We start from the raw sequence: 26,081 nt of genomic DNA on the forward strand, positions 1-26,081 counted from the left end.
TTTCTTTTATATCTTGTGTTGGCGCTGCCCCATCCACCACCTCATCCCCTTTCATTTTGAGCCTGGTGGTCAATGATCTATGCAAGTTTTAGCTTTGGGGAGGTGGGGAATAAAAAATTCTTTACATTAGACTTCGGCATTGTAAACTGCTCCTTAGAAATTCTTGAAGCTAAGATTTTATGTGAATTTCCCAAAGCAGAAGAGATGCCATAGTTACTGCTCTGTCCTAGGGCCTAGCAGAGGGTTTACACATGGTGAGTGCTAAATAAATATTCAATGGATGACTGAATGAATGATGGGAGAACTAATCAGTGGATATACAGAAAAACAAGTTGTTGGTGGAAAATTAGGTGAAAAACGACAGTTTCCTCCTAGAGAAGAGAAAAAGTTCAATTTACCTTAGAACTGATATCACTTGTCTTGGAAAAATTGGCCTTTGAAAGTCATTCCATCTGAATATTCACAAATTATGCTTAGCTATGAAACAGATTTATTGGCAAGTGAAATCTTTTAATTATCTACTCTTGCTTTTTGTTAAACAGATGCCTCAGAATCCCAACAGCATGAGGGTGAGTCCGCCCTGTAGACTCCAGGCTGGCAAAATACAGCCTCGCTCTCGTGGGTCCTGGGTGCCCCCAGTAAAATGAACTTCCACAAGGTGGCAAAGCCATTAACGCTCTTGAGGGAGAAGCTGGTTTCTTCATGGCCCTGTTTTCTCCTGGTTTCTAAATATTTGCACCCATTTTCTCATTCTAATTAACTGTGTTTATGTGCATGTGTATGTGTACAAATTATTTCCATTAAAACCAAAATTAGTTAAAGGAATTCTGAGGACCACCTCCCTCATTGTCAAGTATATGTGAAGTGTGTGGGGATTGGTAAATTAGACTGTACTGTTCGAAGTAGAGAAGGCAAATTTTTTCTTCCCGCATTTCACAGTCAATTTGTTCAACGGGGACCTCGGTCTCTGCTGTTTCTGTTTGTTTGTAAGGTGTGAAAAGGACATTGATGAGTGCGCCTCTGATCCGTGCTTCAACGGAGGCCTCTGCCAGGACCTTCTCAACAGATTCCAGTGCCTCTGTGATGTGGCCTTTGCCGGCGAACGCTGCGAGATAGACGTAAGCGGCCTCTCCTTCTATGTGTCTCTCCTGCTCTGGCAGAATCTCTTCCAGCTTCTTTCCTACCTCATTCTGCGCATGAATGACGAGCCAGTTGTTGAGTGGGGTGAGCAGGATGATTATTAATATACACTGGAACAGCCCCACACTTAAAAGCCATTGACTTTCGAGAGAGGCCTTGACTCATTTTAGTTCTCTAAAAAAGAAAATAAAAACCATCTTCAAAATTAAATTCAAGACTATGTTAAGCATATCACAAGCACTTTATGAGCATATCAAATATTTACCTAGTCTAGCTTTACATGTAAAAATATCCTTCTTAATATAACCAGAAACACCTTATCGTTGAGTGTACTTAGTACAAATACGTTGTCATTCTCAGAGCGTCCGTATTTGAATGACCACTGAGAAAGAAACCATTTTCTCCTCCACTTCATTTTTGTCTGTACTTTGTAAGTTTCCCTCCTACATCCTGATCCTACATCCTTTAACATTCTTTCCTTTCAATCTATTGCTCATGCTGTGACAATTTGAAAATTACTGATTAAACTGTTTTTATGTCCATCTATGTTTTTATGCATAGCTATTCAAATGAAGTGTTGCCAGGTCTCTGGTAAGTTAAAAAAGATATAAAGAGAAAGCAGGGAATTACACAAAGTCCCTAAACATGTGGAAAGGAAACTTTCTGATATAATTGGTATCATTGCTCAAATTTTGCCTCACCAGTATAATTTATGATTCCTTGAAAACTTCTCTCCTCCAACAAAAAAACGGATATACCCTTTCTCCATTTCTTTTTCCTGCTACACTTTCTACTCAAATAGAATAACTTTTTGTTAATTGCTTATCAGTTTATGAGCTTGTTGACATTTCTATCAAATAGACTAATTTGAACTGCTCTTTGATTTAAATATTAAATGCATAGTTAATAAAAAAGAAGTACTATTGTATCTGCCTACACCAAAAAATATATATTATAAAACTTGAATTTCTTGGAGGCATACTTTTCTAAAATTTGCAAATAAACTTATTATCTTGAAGTATCTTTCCAAAATATCATAAAAGCATAGTACCTGTCATAATCAAGATATATTTGGCATTATGATTTTTCTATATCTAAAATGATGTGTTCATAAGTAAATTAATTAATAAGATATGCAAAAATTTATTTATTCTTGCTTAACTTTAGTAGAGTATATAAAATAGTAATTAGGAAAAACGTTATTTGATAATATTTTTAATTGTTTTCACTGGCATGTTAGCATTTATGCTAAATGTCTTGGCATGGACGTACTCTTCCAAAGGAGGCATTATTTGTGTTCATTTAAAGGGAAAATAGTTTGATCCTGTGAATTAATTGAGAAAGCAACTACAATAACATAGCCTGCCCGATGTCATTTTGTAAATGTGTCCATGTCTTTAGGAGCTGCCCTGGTTTGAACATGTGAGGGTAATTTATCCACTGGGTGATATCCAACACTCATTTAGTTTCAATTGTTTTAAGAAAGTTGTTTGTGGAAATGACCAAGGTAAACCTAAATATGCCATTCAAAACGAAAGAACAAAATAGTATACTATAAGAAAAAGGAAATATATTCAATTTTATTTTTCAATAGTAATAGAAGATTTTATGCAACAAATTCACATCCTGTGGAATACTGGCAGTCATTTCAAACTGGAAGCAACTAATTTTGAAGTCTTTCCTTTATGTGCATCCATTTCCCTTGCATCCTGGCAGCATGTGCCACACTGGAATCTCAGATGATCTGTTCCAAAGTTAGATTCTGTGACAAGAGACTCAAGGAAAACCTTCCCATCGATAGTTGCATTCCAAAATATTTGACTTAAGCCTAAAATAGATGATAGCCCAAAACCATAAGTACAGTTTTTACATTTACTCCCTTTTGGACACATCTGTAATTATATACTTACAGGCTACACCAAAAGTAGTATGTTGCCTTCCAAATATATTTAAGAATCGCTCACAGTCTCTTTCTCTGTACAATTCTGGTGCCTCTGCTGTCACTGTAATTGTCAATTGCTTTTCTGTTTTCCAAATGTCTTGTCATGAGATATCTGACTTCAAACAAAAAATTCTGTCCCTTTTCTCTTTATTCATCTGTATTTTCGATTGCATTGTGTGTGACTATGGCTTTTCCACTTGCACAGAAAAATAAAAACTTTGTTTCTGTTTCTTTACTTCTCATCTTCTGATAACTGCCTTTGTTTGCCTTGACTGTGTCTTGCATGAAGAGACGTCCACAAACCAGGCACACACACACACACACACACACACACACACCGCCCCCTCATAATGAACACAGAGACGCAAGCGATGGTCTTCCTGAATTGTGATCTCTTGCCCCAGTTGTGTCACTGCAGGCAAACACCTGTGCGGTCAAAGTCAGGGCTGCATGTACTTCCCCTCTCTGGCAAGTATTCCTCTTAGTCCACATCTGGAATTAACTCCATCCCTGACTGTTCTTACTTTCAGTTCGCATGGTCCCTGCCCAAGCTAGCCATAGTTCAACCTGGCTCCAAGGAGGGGCCATCCCACCTAAATGACATAAATTCACACAAACGCCTCTAGACCAAGCTTCTGAAATATAAGCTGTATTTAGTTGAATAAAAAAATAATTTCATTTTGCTCATTTTTAAGATTTAACATTTGAACCAAACAAGGTTATGTCTCTGTTTTGGGCCATGCCTCCTCCCCCTTTGTGTGTGGGTATGGAGAGTAGCTTTCATCACTTTCCTTTTTGGAGGATAGAGAGGTGGGGAAAATAGGGAGGTTTGAAGAAATCAGTGTTTTGGCAGCATGACGAAACAATTAAACTCAGTAACAATATTGAGAACCTACTCTTTGCCAAGGACTGTGAAAGCCATTTTTAAATACACAATTTTTTAAATATAAGGGCAGCCAAAATCTCTCACCTTCCAAATCCTTCAGTAAGTTGTGTTTAAAGATCCTTTTGCTATTTCTGGGTTTTAAAATGGAAGTTATTTTTTACAGAAGTTATTGAGGTTTAATTTTGCAGAATTAAAATGGAGCCTTTTCTGGAAATGGTGATGCATAAAATTTGAGGTTAGTGATTTACGTAGGAAACCAGTGAAGAAAAGAAATCTATGTTTTTCAACCACCAAAATTATTACCAATGTGGACTATTTCACTTGTCTAGGTTATTTTTTTGATTTATTCAACCAATACTTAACGAATACCTACTGTGTGCCATGCCCTGGACTGGGTACTGAGAATACAGCTACAAATTAGGTACAATGCTTGCCCACAACAAGCTGAAGGTCTCGTAGGGAATGTACCAGGTAAAGAGACAGAGAAAGACAGTTCCTGGGTCAGTGTTAGGATGGAACTAAGCGCCAGCTGTAAAGGGGCACATAAGAGGGGCATTTTGTCCAATCTTAAAGGTGGATGCAGAAGGTCAAAGAAAGTCCCAAAGCCTAAGCTGAGATTCAAAGGTAAACAAGTATTAGGCTGCGGCTGGAGGGATGGAAGAGTAGAGGGTGTCGGAGGCAGAAGGAGCTGCAGAGGTTGTGCGGTACAGCCAGAGCGGGAAGAGGGTTCGGAGCACAGTCAGACTGAGGTTGTAGAAGTAACACAAGTGAGTCCTTGTAAGCCAAGTCCGTGACCTTGGCTTTTCATCCCAGAGCAACGGGAAGGCTTTGAAGGGGTTCAAACAGAAAAGTGACCTGACCACACTCACACTTTAGAAACATCACCTGGGCTTCTATGTAGAGGATGGACTAAAAGAAACGCAAGGCTGGACCCAGAAAGACCCACTGAGGAGGCTGTTGCCGTAATACAGACAAAAGGAAAGGACATTCTGCACCACCTTAAATGGTCAAAGGGGGATTAGAGAAGAGGCTGGATTAACAAAACTTGAGGCAGGAAAACCTCGTGATTGTTCGGAACAGGTGTAGGTCTGAGGGGAAAAAACGTTAAATTTGGTGAATAGTATTTTTAAATTATTTGTTTATTGAATAAACGAATAAATGTAAGGTTCAGTGGGATAGCCAAGTACAGTTATTAATCACTGTGAATCTTCCGGTCTGAAGTTCAAGAGACGCAGCTGAGCTGTGTGCATAAATTTGGGAGTCATATTATAGACCTGTTGACCTTTTGCATTCCACTCTTCATATCTGTAACCCATTTGTATTTTTTCTTTTATTTTTCCTGATTTATTGAGATATAATTGACCTAGAACGTGTGTGAGTTTAAGGTGTGCAACGTGTTGACTTGATGCACTTACACACTGCAAGCTGATTACCACCATGGCATTAGCTAACATTTCCATCCCGTCACATAATCACCATTTCTTTTTTGGTGGTGACAACTTTTAAGATCTACTTTGCTGGCAACTTTCAAGTATACACTATTATTACAGTAATGATTATTGCAATAATCCAGTATTGTCAACTGTAGACCCCATGCTGTACATTAGATTCCTGGAACTTACTCATCTTATAACTGAAAGTTTATGCGCTTGGACAACATCCCTCCATTTTCTTCACCCCTCAGTCTCTAGTAACCACCATTCTACTCTCTATTTCTGTTTCGTTGCGTGTTTTTGGATTTTACATATGAATGAGATCATATAGTATTTTTCTTGCTCTGTCTGACTTGTTTCCACTTAGCATAATGCCCTCAAGATCCACCCATGTTGTTGCAAATGGCAGAATTGTTTTTTCTCATAGGTGAATAATATTCTACTGTAATATATATATTACTGTATATATACGTTATATATATATATATATATATATATATATATATCACATATTTTTATCCATTCATCCATCAAGGGATACTTAGGTTGTTTCCATGTCTTGGCTATTGCGAATAATGCTGCAATAAACATGAGAGTACATATACATCTTTGAGATTCTGTTTTCAATTCCTTTATATATATATCCAGAAATGGAGTTGCTGGATTGTATAGTAGTTCTATTTTTAATTTCTTGAGGGACTTCCACACAGTTTTCCATTGTGGCTGTACCAGTTTACCTTCCCACCAACAGTGCACAGGGTTCCCTTTTCTCCACATCCTCACCAACGCTTGTTATTTCTTGCCTTTTTGATAAAAGCCGTTCTAAGAGGTGTGAAGTAGCATCTCATTGTGATTTTGATTTACATTTCTCTAATAATTAGTGATGTTGAATATCTTTTTATGTACCTGTTGGCCATTGTATGTATTCTTTGGAAAAATGTCTATTCAGTTCCTCTGCCCATTTTTTAATCAAATTCTTTGGGGTTTTTTGCTATTGAGTGCTGTGAGCTCTTTATATATTTTGGATATTAGCTCTTTATCAGATATATGATTTGCGAATATTTTCTCCCATTCTATAGGTTGCCTTTTCATGATGTTGATGGTTTCCTTTGCTGTACAGAAGCTTTTTGGTTTGATTTAGTCCCACTTGTTTATTTTTGCCTTTGTTGTCTTTGCTTTTGATGTCAAATCCAAAATATCATCACCAAGACCAATGTCAAGGAGATATGCCTTATGTTTTCTTTTAGGAGTTTTAGAGTTTCAGGTCTTACATTAAAATCTTTAATCCATTTTGAGTTGATTTTTGTGTATGGTGTAAGATAGGAGTCCAGTTTTATTCCTTTGCACAGGGCTGTCCAGTTTTCCAAACACCATTTATTGAAAAGACTATCCTTATTTTTGGCACCTTTGTCATAAATTAATAGGCTTATGTGGGCGAATTTATTTCTGGACTCTCGATTCTGTTCCATTGGTCTAAGCATCAGTTTTCATGCCAAAATCATGCTGTTTTGATGACTATAACTTTGCAATAGAGTTTGAAATCAGGAAGTATGCTGCCTCCAGCTTTGCTCTTCCCTCTCAAGGTTGCTTTGGCTATTTGGAGTGTTTCGTGATTCTATATAAATTTTAGGACTGTTTGGTCTCATTTTTCTGTTTCTTTGTGTAGTAATTTTGGGTTATGCTCTGGGCCTTGTAAACTGTATATCGTAGAGACCATGGGTTCTTTTCTATTCCTCCAAAAGACATTGATTATTTTGTTTTAGTGGGTAGCTAATTAGCTAAACCAAACCCTCAACTCCGTAGCAGTGCCTGCCGTGATGGGCCACAGTTGAAATCTCTGGTCAGTTCTTTTTCCTCTAGCTGCACTGCTGCAGACTTTGAGACTCTGCCTCTGTGGCTCTCCTTTCCAGAATTTCCACTTTACTTTCCAGCTGCTGTGGTGGACCCTACCTCTTTTCTCTGGCTCTTCAAGCTAGGAAGATTGCAAATTTCTCTCTAAGTTTTAATCATTCAAAACGGTGTCTATTGGGCCCTGTGCCCAGGAAAAAAGCTTTAAAAAATGAAAATCGCCCTGTGCCTTCCACTCTTCTAAGTTTCAATTCCCCTACAGTTTTTGCCTACTTTTGGTCACTCACCAGGGGCCTCACATTGTTGTTTTTGCTATGTTATCTAAAGTTTATTGCTGTTATCTGCTGAAGGGTTGGCCTAATAGAAACTGCAGTGTTATTACCAGAAATAGCAACTATAATTTCAATCAGGTCATCTTAGATTGCATTAACATAAGTACTTGGTCCTAGAATGAGGGATGTTGTTTCCCTTCTGACTTCTGCACTGACCAGGTCACTTAGGAAGAACAGATTTTACTTCCGGGCACCCCATTCAAAGGAAAACATTGATGACTCCCCGGGTCTAGACAAAGGCATTTTACAAACAGTTTAAGGATAAGGCAATGTTTGCTCTAGAAAGAGAAGACTGGAGGGAAGCGTGAAAGTGCCTTCAGATGTTTGAATGGCTGTTATGAAAATGAAAAGTAGACTTGCTCTATGTTAATACAGAGAGCAGAAACGAAACAAAGGAGTAGAATTTACAGGAAAAAGATTTCAAGTCAGCCTAAGAGAAAGCAATTTAACATTAGAACTATTTAATAATGTAATGCATCAACTTGCACTAAAGTGATCTCCCATCCCCGGAAGCATTCAAATAGAATCTAAGTGATTACATGTCATAAATATTCCAGAAAATATTTGTCTCTGATTGAGAGAGACGCATGTTCCTGACCATTTTTAAGCATCTATGATTAGCTGATTAAGCACAACTAATGCACTTTGTATATGTAAAATTTCTCAAGATAATTGTCTATATTACTCAAGATAGCAGAATTAGAGGCTAGGTTTAGGAATGACATTTGCATTTTTTAGTTGAGGAAAGTGTGGTACAGAGGGTTAAATAAGGGACCAAGTTTACTTTGGAGAAAGCAAGGATTGGAGAGGATACTTCTGGGTGCTTTTGATCATTAACACATTGGAGCATGTTACAGTGAAGAAATTTTTGAGAATGAGAAACTTCCCTAAGAATGTGTTTTTAGATACAATAATTCATTATGCTGCTTCCTTTGAAACTGAAAACCTAACACCATCAACCCTGCCCCATTTACCATCTGAAAGGCATCTTTATCATCCAGAGCAAGGATGGGCTGGGTCTAGATGCTTGCCACATGCATGCACAAGCTTTTCTGAGCAAACCTTGAGGTCTGCATTGCTCCACACTAAATCTTTCCAGGCAAGATCTGCAATAGAATCAAGGCAATAGCCAGAAAAAAATAGAGCATTTGGGAAAGTTGATTTAAGTAGTGCTTTTTTTTTCATCTTATGGTAAAAAATGATGGTAGAAAAATATTCCATTATAAATTGTCGGGTGTCCTCTATAGGAAGATTAAGTTAATTCTTTTTCAGCCATTACACTGAGGCACAGGACACTGAAATGTTAGACTGAATGAACCATAATGAAGTTGCATATGTTTGACATTTTGGATCTACAAAAATGGCAACTTTATATGATTTAACCTATTGCACAAGAAGTACCTAATATACGCCAAGATACTTCTCCTAAATTTTGGATTATTAATGCAGAACAGAGAGTGAAAGAGTTAAAAAGGATCTCATAAATCATATAATACAACTTATTTATATAAAAGATGAAGAATCTAAAGTTCCTAGAGGGTATGCCTTACTTAATATCTGTTCAAGTCCTTCCCCAGTTTTTAATTGGGTTATTAGTCTTTTACTATTGAGTTGTAGGAGTTCCTTATATATTCTGGATATTAAGACCTTATTAGATATACGGTTTGCAAATTTTTCTCCCATTCCATAGGATGCCTTTTCACAGTGTTGATTGTTTCCCTTGCTGTGCAGAAGTTTTTAAGTTTGACATAGTTCTATTAGTCTATTTTTGCTTCTGTTGCTTGTGCTTTTGATGTCATAGCCATGAAATCATTGCCAAGACCAATGTCATAAAGCTTCTTCCTTTTGTTTTCTTCTAGTAGTTTTATAGTTTCAAGTCTTCTGTTCAGGTTCTTTAGTCCATTTTGAGTTGATATTTGGGTATGGTGTAAGATAGGGTCCAATTTCATTCTTTTGCTTGTAAGTATCCAGCTTTCCCAACACCATTTGTTGAAGAAACCATCCTTCTCCATTGTGCATTCTTGGCACCCTTCTTGAAGATCAGTTGAGTGTATATTCCTGGGTTTATTTCTGGGCTCTCCACTCCATTTCATTAGTATATAAGTCTGTCTTTCTTCCAGTACCATACTGTTTTGATTATTGTAGCTCTGTCATATATTTTGAAATGAGAAAGTTTAAGGCATTCATCTTTGTTCTTTCTCAGGATTCTTTTGGCTACTTGGGGTCCTTTGAGATTCTGCATGAATTTTAGCATTGTTTTTTTATTTCTGAAAAAAATGCCCTTGGGATTTTGATAGGAATTATACTGAATCTGTAGATATCTATCTGTAGATAGTTTTTAGTGTACAATAATTTCACTTCCTTGGTTAAGTTTATTCCTAAATATTTTATTCTTTTTGATGCTTTCATAAATGGGATTATTTTCAGAATTTCCTTTTCCTATTGTTCATTGTTAGTGTGTAGAAATTCAGTTGATTTTTGTTTGTTGATTTTGTATCCTCCAACTTTGCTGAATTTGTTTATTAGTTGTGCAAGTTTTTCGTGGAGTCTGCAGGGTTTTCCACATATAAGATGTCATCTACGAACAGACAAATTTTACTTCTTTCCACTTTGGATGGATTTTTATATCTTTTTCTTGCATAATTGCTCTAGCTAGGACTTCCATTGTTATGTTGAATAGAAGTGGTAAGAGTAGGCATCTTTGCCTTTTTCCGGATTTTACAGGGAAAGCTTTCAGTTTTTCACCATTGAATATGATGTTACCTGTGGGCTTTTCATATATGGCCTTTGTTATGTTGAGGTAATTTCCTTCTATTCCTAGTTTCTTGAGTGTTTTTTTTTTATCATGAAATGGTATTGAACATTGTCAAATGCTTTTTTTGCACCAACTGGGGTGATCACGTGATTTTTATCCTTCATTCTGTTTATGTGGTGTATTACATTGATTAATTTTCATATGTTGAGCCATCCTTGCATCCCAGGGATAAATCCCATTTGATCATGGTATATAATCCTTTTAATATGTTGTTGAATTTGGTTTTCTAGTATTTTGTTGAGATTTTTGCATCTATGTTCAGGAAGGATATTGGCCTGTAGTTTTCTTGCTGTGTCTTTGTCTGGCTTTGGTACCAGGGTAACATTGACCTTATAAAATGAGTTTGGATATGTTCCCTCCTCCTCAATTATTTTGAAAATTTTGAGAAGGATTAAAGTTAATTCCTCTTTAAATGTTTAGTAGAATTTACCAATGACACCATCTAGTCGTGGGCTTTTCTTTGCTAGGAGGTTAAAAGTTATCACATTTTCTACTACCAAAATAATTGCTGTGAAAAGGTAGAAAAGGAATCAGTGACACTATTGAATTTGAGAATAAATGATATGCACATCTATACTAGCACTGCTTTCAATTTAATAGAGGCTCTCGTATTTATAAGTCCCGTTCTTTTCCCCTCATAATAACTCTGAGAGACATTATTATCTTTATTTTAAAGATGAATAAATAGAGACTTAACAGGGTTCCCTGAATTGTTCAAGGCCAAATGTCCAGGAAGCATCAGAGCTAGAATTCATCCAAGTCTTCAATTTCCAAATCTAATGCTAAAGAAAGATTTGAGATCTATTAGTTAGGACCTAGGGAAAGGATCTTGGGGTAATTAGCAGCAGTTGTCTTGTTATTGTGGTCCAAACTGGCCAAAATAAAATGTTAGTTGTCATCAAGAATGGTTTGGAAAACCAAACAGGAACTCCTCTCCAATTCGACCCTAAATCTTTGGTGCCTAAGGCTGGCTGCCACACCTCTAGAAGCAGGTGACCAAGCAGAGACGATATAGAGGAGAGTAACTAGAACCACAGAAGACAGGGGATTTGAGGAGTCAGCAGACGTATCTAATAAAAAAGTTACTCTTTATCCTGGTTAAATAAAGAGTCTAAATATGCATGTAAAGTAATGGATGGCCTGGTTGATGTAACCTGTTCGGAAAGTCTCAGAATTCCAGCACGGGAAGCATTCACTGAGCCATAGTAAGTCTAGCAAATGATAGCAAATTCTCCTTGATGCTAATAAACTTAAAGAGCTCATTAAACTAAGAGAGTAAAGCAAAAAAATAAACTCATTGGGAACTTGGAGTCATTTGTGAATGACAGAGTCATAAATGGTTTCTGAGAGGGTTAGAGTTGTGCTTAATCATAAAGGCTGATGGCAAGGATGATGTCAGCTGGCCCACATCCTCGGGCTTCTATTAACAGAGCACTGGCCACCAGCGCAGGAGTCTTCCTCTGTAAGGCAAACTCTTTGTGCTCTCAATTTGGCCTTCAGGAAAGTGTCACCCAGAATGACATTCTCTTCAAATTACAATTTTCAAAAGCACTGTCACTTATCACTGAGTTTCCACTAATTAGCACTGAGGAAGGAGTAAATCATAGCACTAACATCAGATACGGTTCTTACATGTTATTTTGATGTATTTCAATCACTGAAATCAGGTCTGATTCAGTTCACTAATCTGTTTTCCTTTCATCTTTTCACACATTATTAAGATTTCTGCTTCACCAAGTATAATTAATGCTCTTCATTTCTTAATGCGAGGTCATCACCAACAGCTTCACAGAAATCATGTAGCACAGACTTTCACCCTCAGAACACATTTCCTCGTGTGTCCAAAATAGAACAGAAACAGTTGATAGAGAGTGGAGATCCTGGATTGTAGGCGTGACTGAACTGGTTGATGTTAAGCCACAGACAACTTGGAAAATAACCAGGTTGAAGCTGCCACTGAGATGACTAGCTAGCCAAATCAAATAGCTTTTCAGTTAGCTGTCAAATTAATCTCGTCATCTTTTAACACCTCCCTGAAATGATCATTGCATTGCTACAATATTGGACTTTGTGAAAACTGGTTTTTAAAATAATGTATTTATCCATTCATCCACCATTTATCGAAGGTCTGTCATAGGCAAGGCTCTGAGCCAAGCATGGTGAGCAACTAAAGTATCCACAAAGGACATGCTCCTGCTCTCAAAGAGCTGACGTAAGAGAACCAGGTGGCTTCCGTGTATAGCTCCACCCACATAGTTCTCCAATTTTGTAAATCATGATGATATCTAAAATATGCCCATAATGACGTATGATGGTTAGGGCCAGGATGACCATATTATTTATTGTTTGACAAGTACTTTGAGAGAGAAAGGGAAAACTATTAATAATTATGCCGGGACAACAGCCTAAGCTGATGTTATTCTGGGCAAACTGAGGTAAAGCCTAGCGATTACCCTCTGGAGAACACACTGTGTCTCACCTGATACATCTCCATTCTCTTCCCAATGTAGTTGAAATCTATCGCAGATCATTTCAGAAATGAGGTCTACATGTTACAAACCAATGAACCGACGGAATGACTCAAAGCAAACAATGACGTTGGTTGTACATTGCTAGTTATCATTTTCTTGAATTATTTCCCTTGTTTTTTACTCAAGAAGAACTTTTAGCATCAGTTCCATCTATTAGAAATAGAATTGTGATCAACCAAACTGAAAACTGCTAGTATACAATAGAATATCATGCTGTGCTCCAATTTAACATGACATGAATTTAATTTCTTCTAATTTTTAATTTTCAAGAATGGAGTGTATAGGTTCCTTCGTAATATAGAATTTCTTCTTGAATGACTATAAATTGCCTGTAAGAAATGAGGCCACATCTCACTGAATCCATTGCTGATCTTTTTTGTGAGAGCAAATAGAATGACGTGTGGAAAACTGGGTACACACTAGGGAATTTAATATTTGGACAAATTTAAATATCAAAACCACTGACTGGAAATTGGTAATTGTTTTAATATTATTTCTACTTAAAATTTTCCTGACTCATAATATATATTTATGGGTTATATGTGTATTCTTTTCATAAGCTTTATAAAAATAAAAAGAATTCTTTCTTTCTAAAAGGGCATAAACCACGCTATTATCTTTTTCTCACAAATGTAATTACCGAATCACAGATTGTTTCATGCAAACTATAGAAATTTATTGGAGACTAATTAATTGTCTGCACAAAGGAAACAACATAGTAAATATAACTCATCCCAGAACAGTTGGGCTATTTGCAGTGAAATATATTTCATTGTTTAGAAAGCATATTCATGATTGTTTCATTGTCTACTTGAATTCACTTTCATTTAGTTCCACATATGGCTCTGAATACCTATTACTTCCACCCATTTCCCCTAATATTTCATAGATAATCCTACGCTGATAGCAAGACTATGTTACAAAGGAAAACTGAAGTTCCAGTATGTCTATTATTCAAAGTGACAAAGTACATATTAATGCCTGATAAATGTCTGAAATCACTCTAGTTGATGCCTAAAACTCAGGAAAAAATTACATTTAAAACTAATATGTTCCTTGGAATTTTTCAATAGCCAGCATCGTGTCATATATATAGTAGGTAATAAATATTAAATAATTTACTAATATAATGAATGAAGTGTTTTTAAGTTCAACGTGGCAGTTTCTAACTTTGAGAATCATGTGTGTTTGCACTTGTATGTGCATGTGTCTAACCTGCCCCATAGTGACTGAAATTGAGATGAAAATGATAATACAAATTAAGTACAAAAAGTTGGCCCATTTTCCCTACCAAATTAACAGAATGAAAAGGGCAAGGCTTGGTCATTAGTGAGCACTTTGATAATGATAGTGTTAACCTTAAGGATAAGTGAGCTACACTCTCCATTAGGGAAACATTTCCATCCAAGAATCAAATGCACAGAAACCCTGTTATTCATGTTGAAGTGGAATTTGATAAATTGGCTCTGTCCTAAACCAATCCCAGAGGTTGCTTAGATCCACCAAGACATAGGCTGTCTCTCACAGCCTATGTCTTGGTCCACAATCACGTGGACACCCGAGGACACTCTCTAAGCAGTCCTCTTTGCTTTTAGAAAAGCATTACATTATATCAGATTGGGCAGGGCCTCTCAAAATCTTAGTGATTGTGAAAAGGAGTGTAACTTCACTTCTCTTCAAAGATAAGTATGGTTGAATTGTTAAAAATCCATGTCCTTTAAATCCACCTCCTCTAAAACCAATAAGAACTGACCACTGTCGCAACTTAGAAAAAAGACATTTTAAAGGATATGTTGCTCATTGCTCTTTGAGCCTTAAATCCTCATTTCATTCTTCTTTCCCAGTCAAATACATATACAAGTCCTCAAAACTTGCCGATGAAAACTTCCTTGCTCCTCTCCCCTACCCAATCATCCTTAGGAGTATCTCCTTGGTTCCCACACCATGCTAAATAGACCTCTCATAACATTTCATGATGACAATGCTAATGATGGTTAATATTGTGGAGTGCATACTCCGAGCTAAGCACTATGCTAAGGTCACTACACACGTTCTCTTATTTATTATTCACAAAAGTCCCAAGACTTAGGTAATATTATTTTCCCATTTTACTGATGAAAACATAAAGTCAGAGAGAGGTTAAGTGCCTTTTCCAAGGACAGCCAGTTCAGAGTTTGCATTGCAAGCATGCAGACTCAGAGTGTGTGCACCTCTTACCAATGAGCGATATTGCATCAGCCTTTAGGTGTCACCTGGTCCTCCATCCTGTGAGCTACAGGAAAGTAGAGGAAATGTCTTTTTTGACTTTGTAACTTCAGCGCTTGGCATTCGTGCCTGACAGAGTCGGTGCTTCCGTCTTCACTGGAGGAATAAATGACTAGATGAATGAATGCCATGCTGTGTGCCAGAGAAGGAAATTATAAGGTTTCCAGAGGTGGGGAGGGCAGAAAAAGTTTCACCCAGAAGATATTTGACCCAGTTCTTAAAGAAGGAGCGAGAATTTTCTTAGCAAAACAAAAGCATATTTTCCTCTGACATGTTTTGTTTTGTTTTGTTTGTTACCAAAGTGTTAATTAAATTGTTTTCTACTGAAGAAATTAATTCACAAATAAAGTTGTGTGCCTGTTAGCAAAGAGAGCCCAGAATGCCCAAGTTCTTATTCATAGTCTAAGTGCCACATTTTGTTTATAATCATCTGTTGCCTTGGTTGGTTATTAGTCCTTCCTTGTATAACTGCATTTTGATATTTGTGAGGGTTTAATAAGGAAAACCTGGGAGAAAACCATCAGAGCCATAGACTTCCATAGGGATCATTGAACAAGGCTTAGAAATGCAAGAGAAGGAAGGAAACATTGCACTGGCCCAAAAAGATAATAAACATCAGACAGACTGTTGATGAAGTCCCGCACAATGAGAGAGGAAAATATGCTGAGGAGAAGTAGGTGGTGCCAGAAGAAAAGGAAGAGCCAGGAAAGAGCGAGAAGCATTCATAAGGGGGAAAAGCCCTATGGCAGCCGCAGGAGCTCAGAGACATGGATGGAAATTTCTGTATTTGCCCCAAGAGCACCACTCATAAGACCAAAGCTTATCATCTTTCACAAAACTGGTTGTCAGAAAAGCCTTACAAAGAAGTTTGTAGATGTTCTCCCCTTTCCAAACTCACCTGATCCTGGAGTAATTGTGCCGTCCGCTCCTGCCTCCTTGCTGCCCATCCGTCCTCCCTGGGAGACACCTTGGTCTTCAGTAACTGCTCCGGTGGGACAAGCTGACATTCGGGCCTCTCAGCAGGAAACCCAGTGTTCTGCCCGTTCATAGGTCCCACGACAGTGCAGAGCTATCCTCTACACCGAAAAGAATGAGCTTATCTTCCCAAAGTGACCATTCCATCCACACACTGGTTTCTACAACGCGTCTGACAATAGGGAGGACATAAGGAGTGAGGAAAGAGCAGGGAGTCTGTGAAATATAACATATAATCTCTACTATAATAATTTCAAGAAAACTACAGTCTTGTTTTAGAGGGAAAAAAAGGAAACTACAAGATATATTGAAAACAATTAACCCCTAATTTATGTTACTGAGTAAAAGCACAGTCTGAGTTCACAGAAGTTTGGTAGCTATGAGCTATTGCGAGAGGGGACATTTTCATGGCGGATGTGGGAATCAAGCTAGGTCATGAAATATGAGACAGATTAGAGGACAGAAAATGGGAGAGCATTCAAGAGAGAAAAAAGGTCATAAGTCAAGATGTGAGAGGGGGTGAAAGTGTGGATGACATCAAGTACAGAGAGCTGATGACTGGAACAGGCAAAGAATGCTGGGAAATAATGGGATATAAAATTGGATAAATTACAGGTAGGGCTAGATTACAGTGTAAATTGCCTACACTTCTGTTAAAATCTAGCCAGAGAAGGATGGTTCCATAATTCTGTGATTTAGGGCTGTGCCATGTTTTCCTCTAAACGAATTCCTATAGGTTGTTACTAAGTGTGAGCTGCCATTTACTTTCTGACTAGAAGAGACCTTATACCAAAAACAGTAGCATCTTTCTTTAATGATGGTTTTATTTGATTAATGAAAACTCCACAACTGATGTTTTTAGACTTATTCTTTCCTATTGGAGCCCAAACCAATACAAGCTTCTCCTTGTTCCAGAAATTCTTCTTTTCAATATTGGCGTACAGGCAGGACGTTTTTGTTAAGCAGATTGTGGGTGAAAGAGTTTAACTGGCGTATTAAAGGTACATATTCTTTAACCCAGTTTTTGATTTCTGCTAATTACGAGTTTTCTTAGGCATGATTTTATTACTAAGTCTTGCTCTAAGCACTTTTTTTTTTTACTTCATTTGAATCTTTCTAACGTTCTTATTCATTAATTGAGGATTTTCAGGCCTCTGACGCTCTCCCCTTTTTTCTCAAAGGACCAAAGACGTGTTTTGGTCTGAGGAGGTTTGAGTATAATCAGATTAAGTCTCCCTTGACTGAAAATTGAGCAAATTCCCTGGATCCACATGGCTAACAAAGAGCCTTTGGGGCAGTAGACTGATCCTGTTATGGTTCATCATCTTAAAATACATAAAATTAAGAAATATATTTGCTCACTTTAATAAATGTCTCCATTGTACAGATCAATATAAATTGTACCCCATATCGAGCAGTGGTTTGAACATTTTGTGGTTAGTGCAACCTATCTTCAGAGCTAAAGAAACCAGAAGGTTCTGAGAGTGGACCATTAACTGCCCGAAGGGAGTTAGCAGCTGGTGCACAAGACTCCCATTGGCTCAGGCCTCAGATGACCAGGGTTCTCATGGTGCCTTCTCTGATAGCTAATTATATCCACCTAATGATCAAATGCCCCAACATTCTGTCCCTCACTTAATCCTAACCAAATAGTACTGCTATTTCCACTTTACAGATGAGAAAACTAAGGCCCAACCTAGTTAAAGTGACTTCCTCAGAGTCATGCCGTTCATCTAACCTCAAATCCTTGTTTTCTTCTCCAATTCGCAATCTGGGGTTTCCGTTTCCTAATTTGTAAAATGCAACACTTGGAGATTCCTTTTAAGCAGACTGAAAATTTTAGAAATGTTAACACTTCTTAATTGTAAAATGAGGGCTTAAAATAGGTACCATTCCAAATACTTTACAAAAACACAAGTTTTTCACAAGACAAACTATAGCCGGGGAACTCTGTGGAATTTTTTGAAGAACAGCTCCATGGAGCAAATGAAGAAGGTAAACGGGAAAGAAAGTTTAAAATCTGCTCTGTGGACACAATGGGGTCTGGTATCTATTTATTTTTACCGTTAAGTCCTGTGAATGCTAAAGATATTCACAGCTGGCAGTATGTAAATTATCCTAATTTGCATCTTCTTTTGGTTAAAGGTTGTGTATGTTTGGGCTGGTGTAACTCCATTGCCACTTAATTACCAATATATATGCTCTTGAATTATAGAAACCAATATAAGCAACCCGAGTTAAAAATTTATTTGCAGAACCCTAAGTGATGACTTTGAGCTTCACATTCACCCTGTAGGGTGAGCTGAAGAGCTACACGTTCTGTGTAATGGCGTATAATTAGTCTTCTGCCTTGAAACAGAAATGGTGGAGTATTTTGCAGGACTCCCATCGTGGATGGGGAGTCTAGGCCATTGCTCTGTTGAAGAGGAAAATGTGCACCTTTGTAAAGAGGCATTCTGGGACGTAAGGAGCCTGGGTTGCATTATGAGACGCATGAAGGTGATGTGCATGTACGTAGGTGCAAAGCATTTGAGTGGCTACCCATTCAATAAAGTATTCCGTGAGGGAAGAGTATTAACTCACATGGCACTGTTAGCCAGAGCGGGATGTAACAAGGGCACCATCCTCGGTTCAGTTTGCTCTTAAGGATTTGCTCACTGATTTTCTCATTCCAGTGATCACAGATTGCAATCATAATGACAAGCTCCCACTAAGTTCTCTTAGTTCAAAGTGAGGTCCAGATTGGGCCTGATGCACGGATCTAGAAACCTTCCTCTCCCCCTGACAAATGTGCCAAGTCTCACCCGGGTTTATCAGGAGCTGCCCATCATTTATGTCAAAGTTTCTTTTCGCATTGGTTTTACGATGCCGTCTAATTTGTCAATTCAGTCCCCCAAAATCTGAGCACTTACAATATGTCATGAACTCTGAAGTTGACAGAAGGGAAAAAGATGGCACATTCTGTTTGAATACAACTTTCCAAACACAGAAGAAGACCTCGAAATAAATATAGGATCTTGAAATCATACATTAAGACAAAAGTATAGTATGCCATGAATGTAAGTGTCCATGGCTAAGAATACACCAATTAGAATTTTTGCTACATAAATTAAAAGTATATTCTTATAAATAACAGTAGTTAGACTGTATACGATCTTATACACATGTAACACTGTCCTTGATTTTCTGCATGGTGGTGCAGGAAAACCTTTTTGCATCAGACTTTTTATAGGTAGTAATGTGCCATTGCAATGAGACAGCTTGTGTGTGTGTTAGGGACTATATATACTTTATATGGAGTGAAATATGTGTGCACGTTTACACATAAATAATATTGAGGCCATTTTTTTTCTTACGTCTGCAAGAAAATAGGAGTTCCTATATAATGGTTTTGAAACTTAGTGTCTCAAAAGGAATATAAAAACAGCTCTGCCGTTCTCCCATGCTGGTGGAAACCTTAAATCCTTGGGCAATGGGTGAAGTGGGAAAGGCCTCCTTATTTGCTCCTAAATGTTCCCCAGCGTCCTTAAAACATTATGGTCTCCTTCTTCCAGTCAGAGGCAAAAGAACTCATGTGGTTTGGGGAACCGGGCATAAAGACTATGGGATCCAAAAGAACCAGCTGCTTGCACTTGGAAATTAGCAAATGGATGTACAGTTTTTAACTATAAATTTCAAACTTTCCATCAAAGTCAAATTGTGCTGATGTTAGTCAAACCTAATCCAGGCATTGATTCAAGAACCTGCTGATGGAGTAAAAAATACATGGAAACTTGTTAACAAGAAGTACAGTTATCTATGTCTCAGCAAATAATGCCAGAGTGCCATGTAATATGCTGAGCTCAGGCAGCCCAGAGCCAATAAAGAGCTCTCTCTTTTCTTCGCCGTTAATATTTACAGTTGGAAGCAATACATGGCTGCAATCGAAGTGTTGCACCTAAGAAGGGAGTCGTTGGGCTTGATACCTTGTTTCCTGACACTGTGAAGCCCTGAAACAGCTACCTTCTTAATCATCGTCTGGTAACATCGTGTTAAGACTGGAGGGGAGCACACGGCTGTTTTATACAAGCAACAACCCTGGGAGATTTTCTGCGTTGTTTAGTTGTTTTATTTCTTGAGAGACATGCTGGGGTGTTAAAAGCATGGGACTGAAAGTTGTGAATTATGGGTCTTTTTCTTTGTTCTCCTGCTGACCTTTTCAGCATCTATGCAGGCACTGTTTATAGAGACAGCCTACCTCCCAGACACCTACTGTGTGCCAGGCACCTTCCTAGAACTCACAAACAAAACCTTTCCACCCATCAGCCTACTTTATTGAAGCTTACTCTCACATGCAAAGTCCTTAAAAATGTTAAACAAACATCGATGAGCAGAGAAGCCTGGCTGGTTTTGTAAGCACTACACATAGCAAGAGACTTGAAATATAAAATAACCCTTGTTAGTCACACCTCTCAATGTGTAAATATGTCAAATAAGGGTAACCTAGCAGGAGTTAAGGGTAGATTTGTGGTTATATCTATATAACGCCCTACCTAGGATGCATCTGTGCATAACTGAACAAGCTCTGACAATATGGATATGGGTCTGTTGCTAACTAGCTGTGTGATTTTGGCCAAATTGCTTAATTCATCTTCTCAATAAGGGCAATCACCTCTGTATCATTAGATTGTCATGAAGATTAAAATGAGATGGCACGTAAAATGCCACGGACACATTAAACTTTCAGATTTTAATTACTTTATCTTTTTCCCTATGTACCACCTTTTAGTTTCAAAGTATTTACAGATAGTCTCATTGTGGAAAATTAACTAAATATCGAAAAGATTAATTGCCTAGGAAGACACGCAAATAATCAAAGATCTAGCTGTGATCTCTGTAGTAGAAATAGTATCTTTATTCCAGGTTCCTGAGACTAGGAAAGGAGCCTTAAAAATAGTAGTGAAGAAACTTTAATAAAAGGGAACAATGACGCTATTGGCTGAAGGACCAACTTCTAGGACCACTTAAGAAAAAAAATGCCTTTTAATGTGGAGGAGATTTCTCCCCAGGTCTGCCACACAGAGAGGAGCGCTCGGACTGAGTTGAACTCCTCGTCTCTTCTTGAAGTTGTAGCTGCCCCTTGTGTTGTGAAATCTCAGCAGATGGCTCCCTTTTACACTCCACGCTGTCAGTGGAATGTAAATGTGTCTCCTCACAACACTGGAAATAGCGAGGCTGTGTGTTTAATCTGTGCTGAGCAAGCAGAATGACCCTGAAAAGAACACCAGCACTGAGCACATTGGGAGATTTGCCATCAATCCCCGTAAACAGAATTGGGGAGGATTTTGCAAGCCTGGTGACTAATCGTGGTTTTCTTCCTAAGGCTCTTAGCACAGCCGTATCCCTGAGGACAAGTAATCTAAATGGAGATTGAATAGAAAAATTATAGACCGGAGGGAAATGTTTTTTCTTACAAGAGGAGGAGAGAGGAATGTTATTCTGGGGTATGGGAAAAAGAAGTTGTACTGCCCACCACATTGAAGAGGCTTAGTTTACAGTTTGAATTCTCAGTTCTAAGTCTCTTTGGGAGTTTAGAAAACAAAATTTTCCTGTGTTTCCGATTATTGAAGTTAGTAAGGGGAATAGTCTTTCAGCAATTACTTCAAAAATCAGGGGAAAAAAGGAATATAAATAATTCAAGCATCCATACGACACAGAATATGAGAAAATGCAGTAATCAACAAAGATTATCCAGAGAAAAGAACTTACATTTTGAGGGTATCAATAGCAAATTATAGAACGGAAGTATAATTAAACGCATTAGCTGGGTTATCTCATTTCTTCTTAAATAGGTCTCTGAACTGGGTCAGAAACAGAGAATCTGATCTTCACCTTATGAAAACAGTCATCAAAGTTAGTCTGTGGCAAAAGGGCAAGAGGACTTTTTATGTGATTCGTCCTTTGAGCCTTTGGTAGGAAAGGAGCAGAGTTCTTGGCACTTCTAAGTCTCGTCTTTTCTCGGGCAAGGGTCTCCCAAACTATTATTTCAAAAGGCAATGCAGACATTGTAAATATCATGATTACCTTGTACATGGACTTAGAGATCTGAAGGAGAAATAACTATCTCAGCTATATTTTCTGATCTAATTTTATAGTAGGCCGTTAAATTCTATGCTAAATTTATACATACAGATAGGGAAATTTTAGTTCAGTGGTATTTTTAAACTAATAGGAAAATGCTGTTAGCCTTTATTTTTGTCCCTCCAAGATGGAATGCTTTACATTCCTCCATACTAATATAAACATGTCCTTTTCCCCAGTTGTGTTTTTGGGCATTAAAGTGGACAGTTAGCAAAGTCAGACATAAGGTTTTTGTTTTGTTTTTTCAATCCTGCCAACTTTAAAACCCATAGACTTTTACCAAATGGCTTATTTGGAATTTCAAAGCCTGACTTCTGAAAGAAGTCTTTAGTTCTAAAACTAAATACTATTTTAATAAATCCCCACAACATGAAGTTCCATCCTTGCTGGTTGTAAGATGCCTTGGGGTTTTCAGTTGCGACAAGCTCATAGCTTTTAGTAATGTTCATTTGGGATCTGACCACCCTCAGCATTGCAGGATCCTTCTCTGTTTAGACAAACCAAGTCTCAAGCTATTTGGAAGAAAGAAGGCTGTGCAGTGGAAGGATTCCCATTAAAGCATGCTATGTGTCTTTCATCTTCCACGAGGCAGACTTTGAAACTGAAGGTCTGATAATTTGATGTAAACTGACAGTGACAATAGAAATAGCTACTTCTGAGATTATTTAAGAGAAGGTGCAGGGTATAGACATTCATCAATGAAACACTGGAAGAAAGAGTTTTTATTTCTACGTTTGCTTTTTAAAATAAGAATCTAGTAAATGGCACAATAGATTATATAAACAAGGACTTCAATGACAAGCTGTCAAAGTTAAAGTAATATATTTTACGTGGGTGAATTGATGCCACCCTTTATCACCTACACGAGGGGAAGCCAATTTGAGTCTGGTCAATAAAATACAACCTCCAGGGTTGGGGTACAACTGACACAGCGTGGCAGAGCCTAGCAATTCAGTATTCTCTTCTGCTGAAACACAGCGGGAGTTGGCACTGCTGCCATCTGGGGTATGTCGGACATTTAAGCTCTATTTGATTAATAAACACTTATGCAAGTATGTCAGGAGGGCCGATGCAGTGGGCCTTTCATGCTCTGGTAATTTAATGCAGATCTGAGGTATAAGTGGAACTAGTTATTCAAAAGCTGGATTTACTGCAGTCCCACAACTGTTGAAAATTAAACTGCATGTGCTGCAAGTTAGGGGTTACTAGGGTATCTCATTATAGAGGCTATTTTTTTTTCAGAGGCTGGAATCTTTGCTGAATTACTGAGGGACTTATTTGAGTGTAGACTTGGACCAAATAATTTTCTGATAAGTTGGCCATAAATCCTCAGTAAAATAAGCTTGGTGTTCTCAGCATATCTATTGGCTTTTTGATCATTTTTATGGCTTTCCTTTTGCTGGTCAAATTATCCTTATATGCCCCCACAGCTCCTCTGACATGGATTAAGTCAACACAAACCAATAGACCTTCATTACTTTGGCAACTGGTTTTGATTTGGGGGCAATAAATACAATGACACAGACTAGATTACCTTTGCCCAAAGGATATGTGATAAGCCATAAGGATGTCGGGGATCCGGCATTCTTTTTCCTGAATAATGTGAAAATGAATTAATAGCAGCTTTAGACCGAGTGAAGAAAGCTGGAAAGAAAAAAGAAATCTGAGTGAGAATAGAGCCAAGGTACAGCTTTTAGGTCAAGGATGATGATGCCAGTAGACCATGAGAACGTCCGTGGACACCCACTGCGTATCTGGCAGTGTGTGAGGCACTAGCAGGCAGGGTTAGGACCAAATATATGAGGAAACTAACATTTGATGTGATCCATGAATATCTCAATGTCTAGTAGAGGAGATAAGACCATGGGAACAAGATTTACTGGACAATGAAATCACGGAAGACAGAGAAATCAGCAAAATCTGGAATTGCAGAGGAAGGGAGAGTGGAAGAAGCAAGATCTGCTAATTTGGGGTTTACAGGAATTATTTTAATTTATAAAAATCATTTTTAAAAATATTACTTTTCCAAGTTTTTCTTTGTGGAAAAAATTGAAGCTTAAAGAAATTCAAAAAAAAAAAAAAACTAGTACAATGAACACATGTATGCTCTTCACTCAGCTTTATCAATTTTTTAAGATTTTGCTACCTTAGCTTACGTCTATCTACATACATCCATTTTTTGCTGTATCTTTAGAAAGTATTTTGCAGACATTATAACACTTTATCACTAAATATTTCAGCAAGTATCTCTGAAAAAGGACTTCCTTCCTCAACCACAATACTAGTGTTACACTCAAGAAACTTATTATCATCCCATGTTCAAATTTCTCCAATTGTCCCAATAATGTCATTTACAGATTTTTTAAAATCCAGGATACAATCAATTGCATTTAATTGTTGGTTGTCAGGTCTTTTTAGTATCTTTTAGTCTCAAAAGTCCCCCTGCCTTTTTAACACATTTGCTGAATATTCTCTTGCTTTTGAAATTATGTATAAAATTAATCAACACATTTATCAATCACCTTCTAAAATCTATAGACTATGGCAGTGATGGGGCATAAAGAAATTCAAATCCTTTTCTGCCCTACAAAAGCCAGGATGGTAGAGGACTCGGTATATTAACAGAAAGAGAACTAAAAATTTGAAGCTGATACATTTCTAATAAGGGGTATGGGTCGTGTGTGCCAGGAAAGAACCAGCAGAGAATATGCATGAACTTGCTCATGTGATTGCTCGTGGGAGTGCGAGGAAAGAGAGCTTCCTGGAATGGTACCTAGGTGGGTCACGTGCCCAGGGTGGGTAAATGCTTTCCCGACAAAGGAGCTGCTACTCCCCTTTCTACGTCTTCTCCATTTGTGGCTCTATGTAAGCACTTACCCCTCCCTCGAACTCCTCAGGCAGGCAGGAAACGTCCCAGCACCAGTCACGCTTCTCGTTCTCCTGCCACTGGATCATGGTGTTCCTTCCACCTTCAACACCTTTCTTTACCTCATTCTCCCAGCCACTTCCTTAGAGAAACATAAGGGATGTGGTGAAGTCCACCTCCCTTCCTCCTTCTCTTTCCTTTGCACTCACCTCTAACATAGCACCACTCTCATGGGACTGTGGGTGCTTATACAGCTACCCCAACCCCCAGGCACCACCACAAATAGTGAATTTTTTAAAGACAATGATTATGCCCTTGAATTCCATATGTCCAAGACCTCATATGCTGCCTGAAACTTTGAAGGTATTCAGTAAAAATTTACTGAGTGAATGAATGTATGAACAAATGAGTGAGTGAATTTCACCGCCAATAAACTTTCTGGGCTACATAGAACTCTTCTTATGACTGAGAAGGATTTAATAATGCATTAAACAGAGCCATGAGCATTACAAGGGTGTGAGTCAATAACAAGTGATCAACCCCTTTGTGGAAAGCACTGCACTTTGTATTACTGGAAGGTTCCATAGGAAACAGATACTCTATTCCTTGTAGTCCTAACGGGAGGAGTAGAATTTGGCCCAATACACACTGAGTGAGAGCAGCACTACGAGCCGTGTGGGAGCTGTGGGCATTGCTATAGAGGAGACACTGGGCCTTCGATTGAATCACTGGCATGTGTCAACACAGAGAAGCAGCGTTGGCAGGAGCAGAGGAGTCCTGTTTGAGAAGGGGCAGGTGAAGAGAGTTACTTTGCTGGAATGCAGTGTCCTAATTATGCTGTAACTGAGGATAAACTTCACAAGGAAATGGAGGCACATTAATACAATAAAAGGCTTTGACTTGAAACTTAGCAATTTAGGTTTGATAT

The 26,081-nt window shown here is 38.0% G+C and overlaps 1 protein-coding gene across 1 annotated transcript in view; it reads left to right on the forward strand.

Annotated features, from left to right (window-relative positions):
- CRB1 (crumbs cell polarity complex component 1) overlaps positions 1 to 26,081 on the forward strand; it is a 140,793-nt gene that overhangs the window by 106,678 nt on the left and 8,034 nt on the right. Inside the window, exon 11 of the mRNA XM_046677948.1 lies at positions 992 to 1,118. Coding sequence (XP_046533904.1) covers positions 992 to 1,118 — 127 coding nt within the window. The remainder of the gene's footprint in view (positions 1 to 991; positions 1,119 to 26,081) is intronic.

This window comes from Equus quagga, chromosome 12 (assembly GCF_021613505.1).
Source record: "Equus quagga isolate Etosha38 chromosome 12, UCLA_HA_Equagga_1.0, whole genome shotgun sequence".
In the NCBI taxonomy this organism is placed as follows: Eukaryota; Metazoa; Chordata; class Mammalia; order Perissodactyla; family Equidae; genus Equus; species Equus quagga.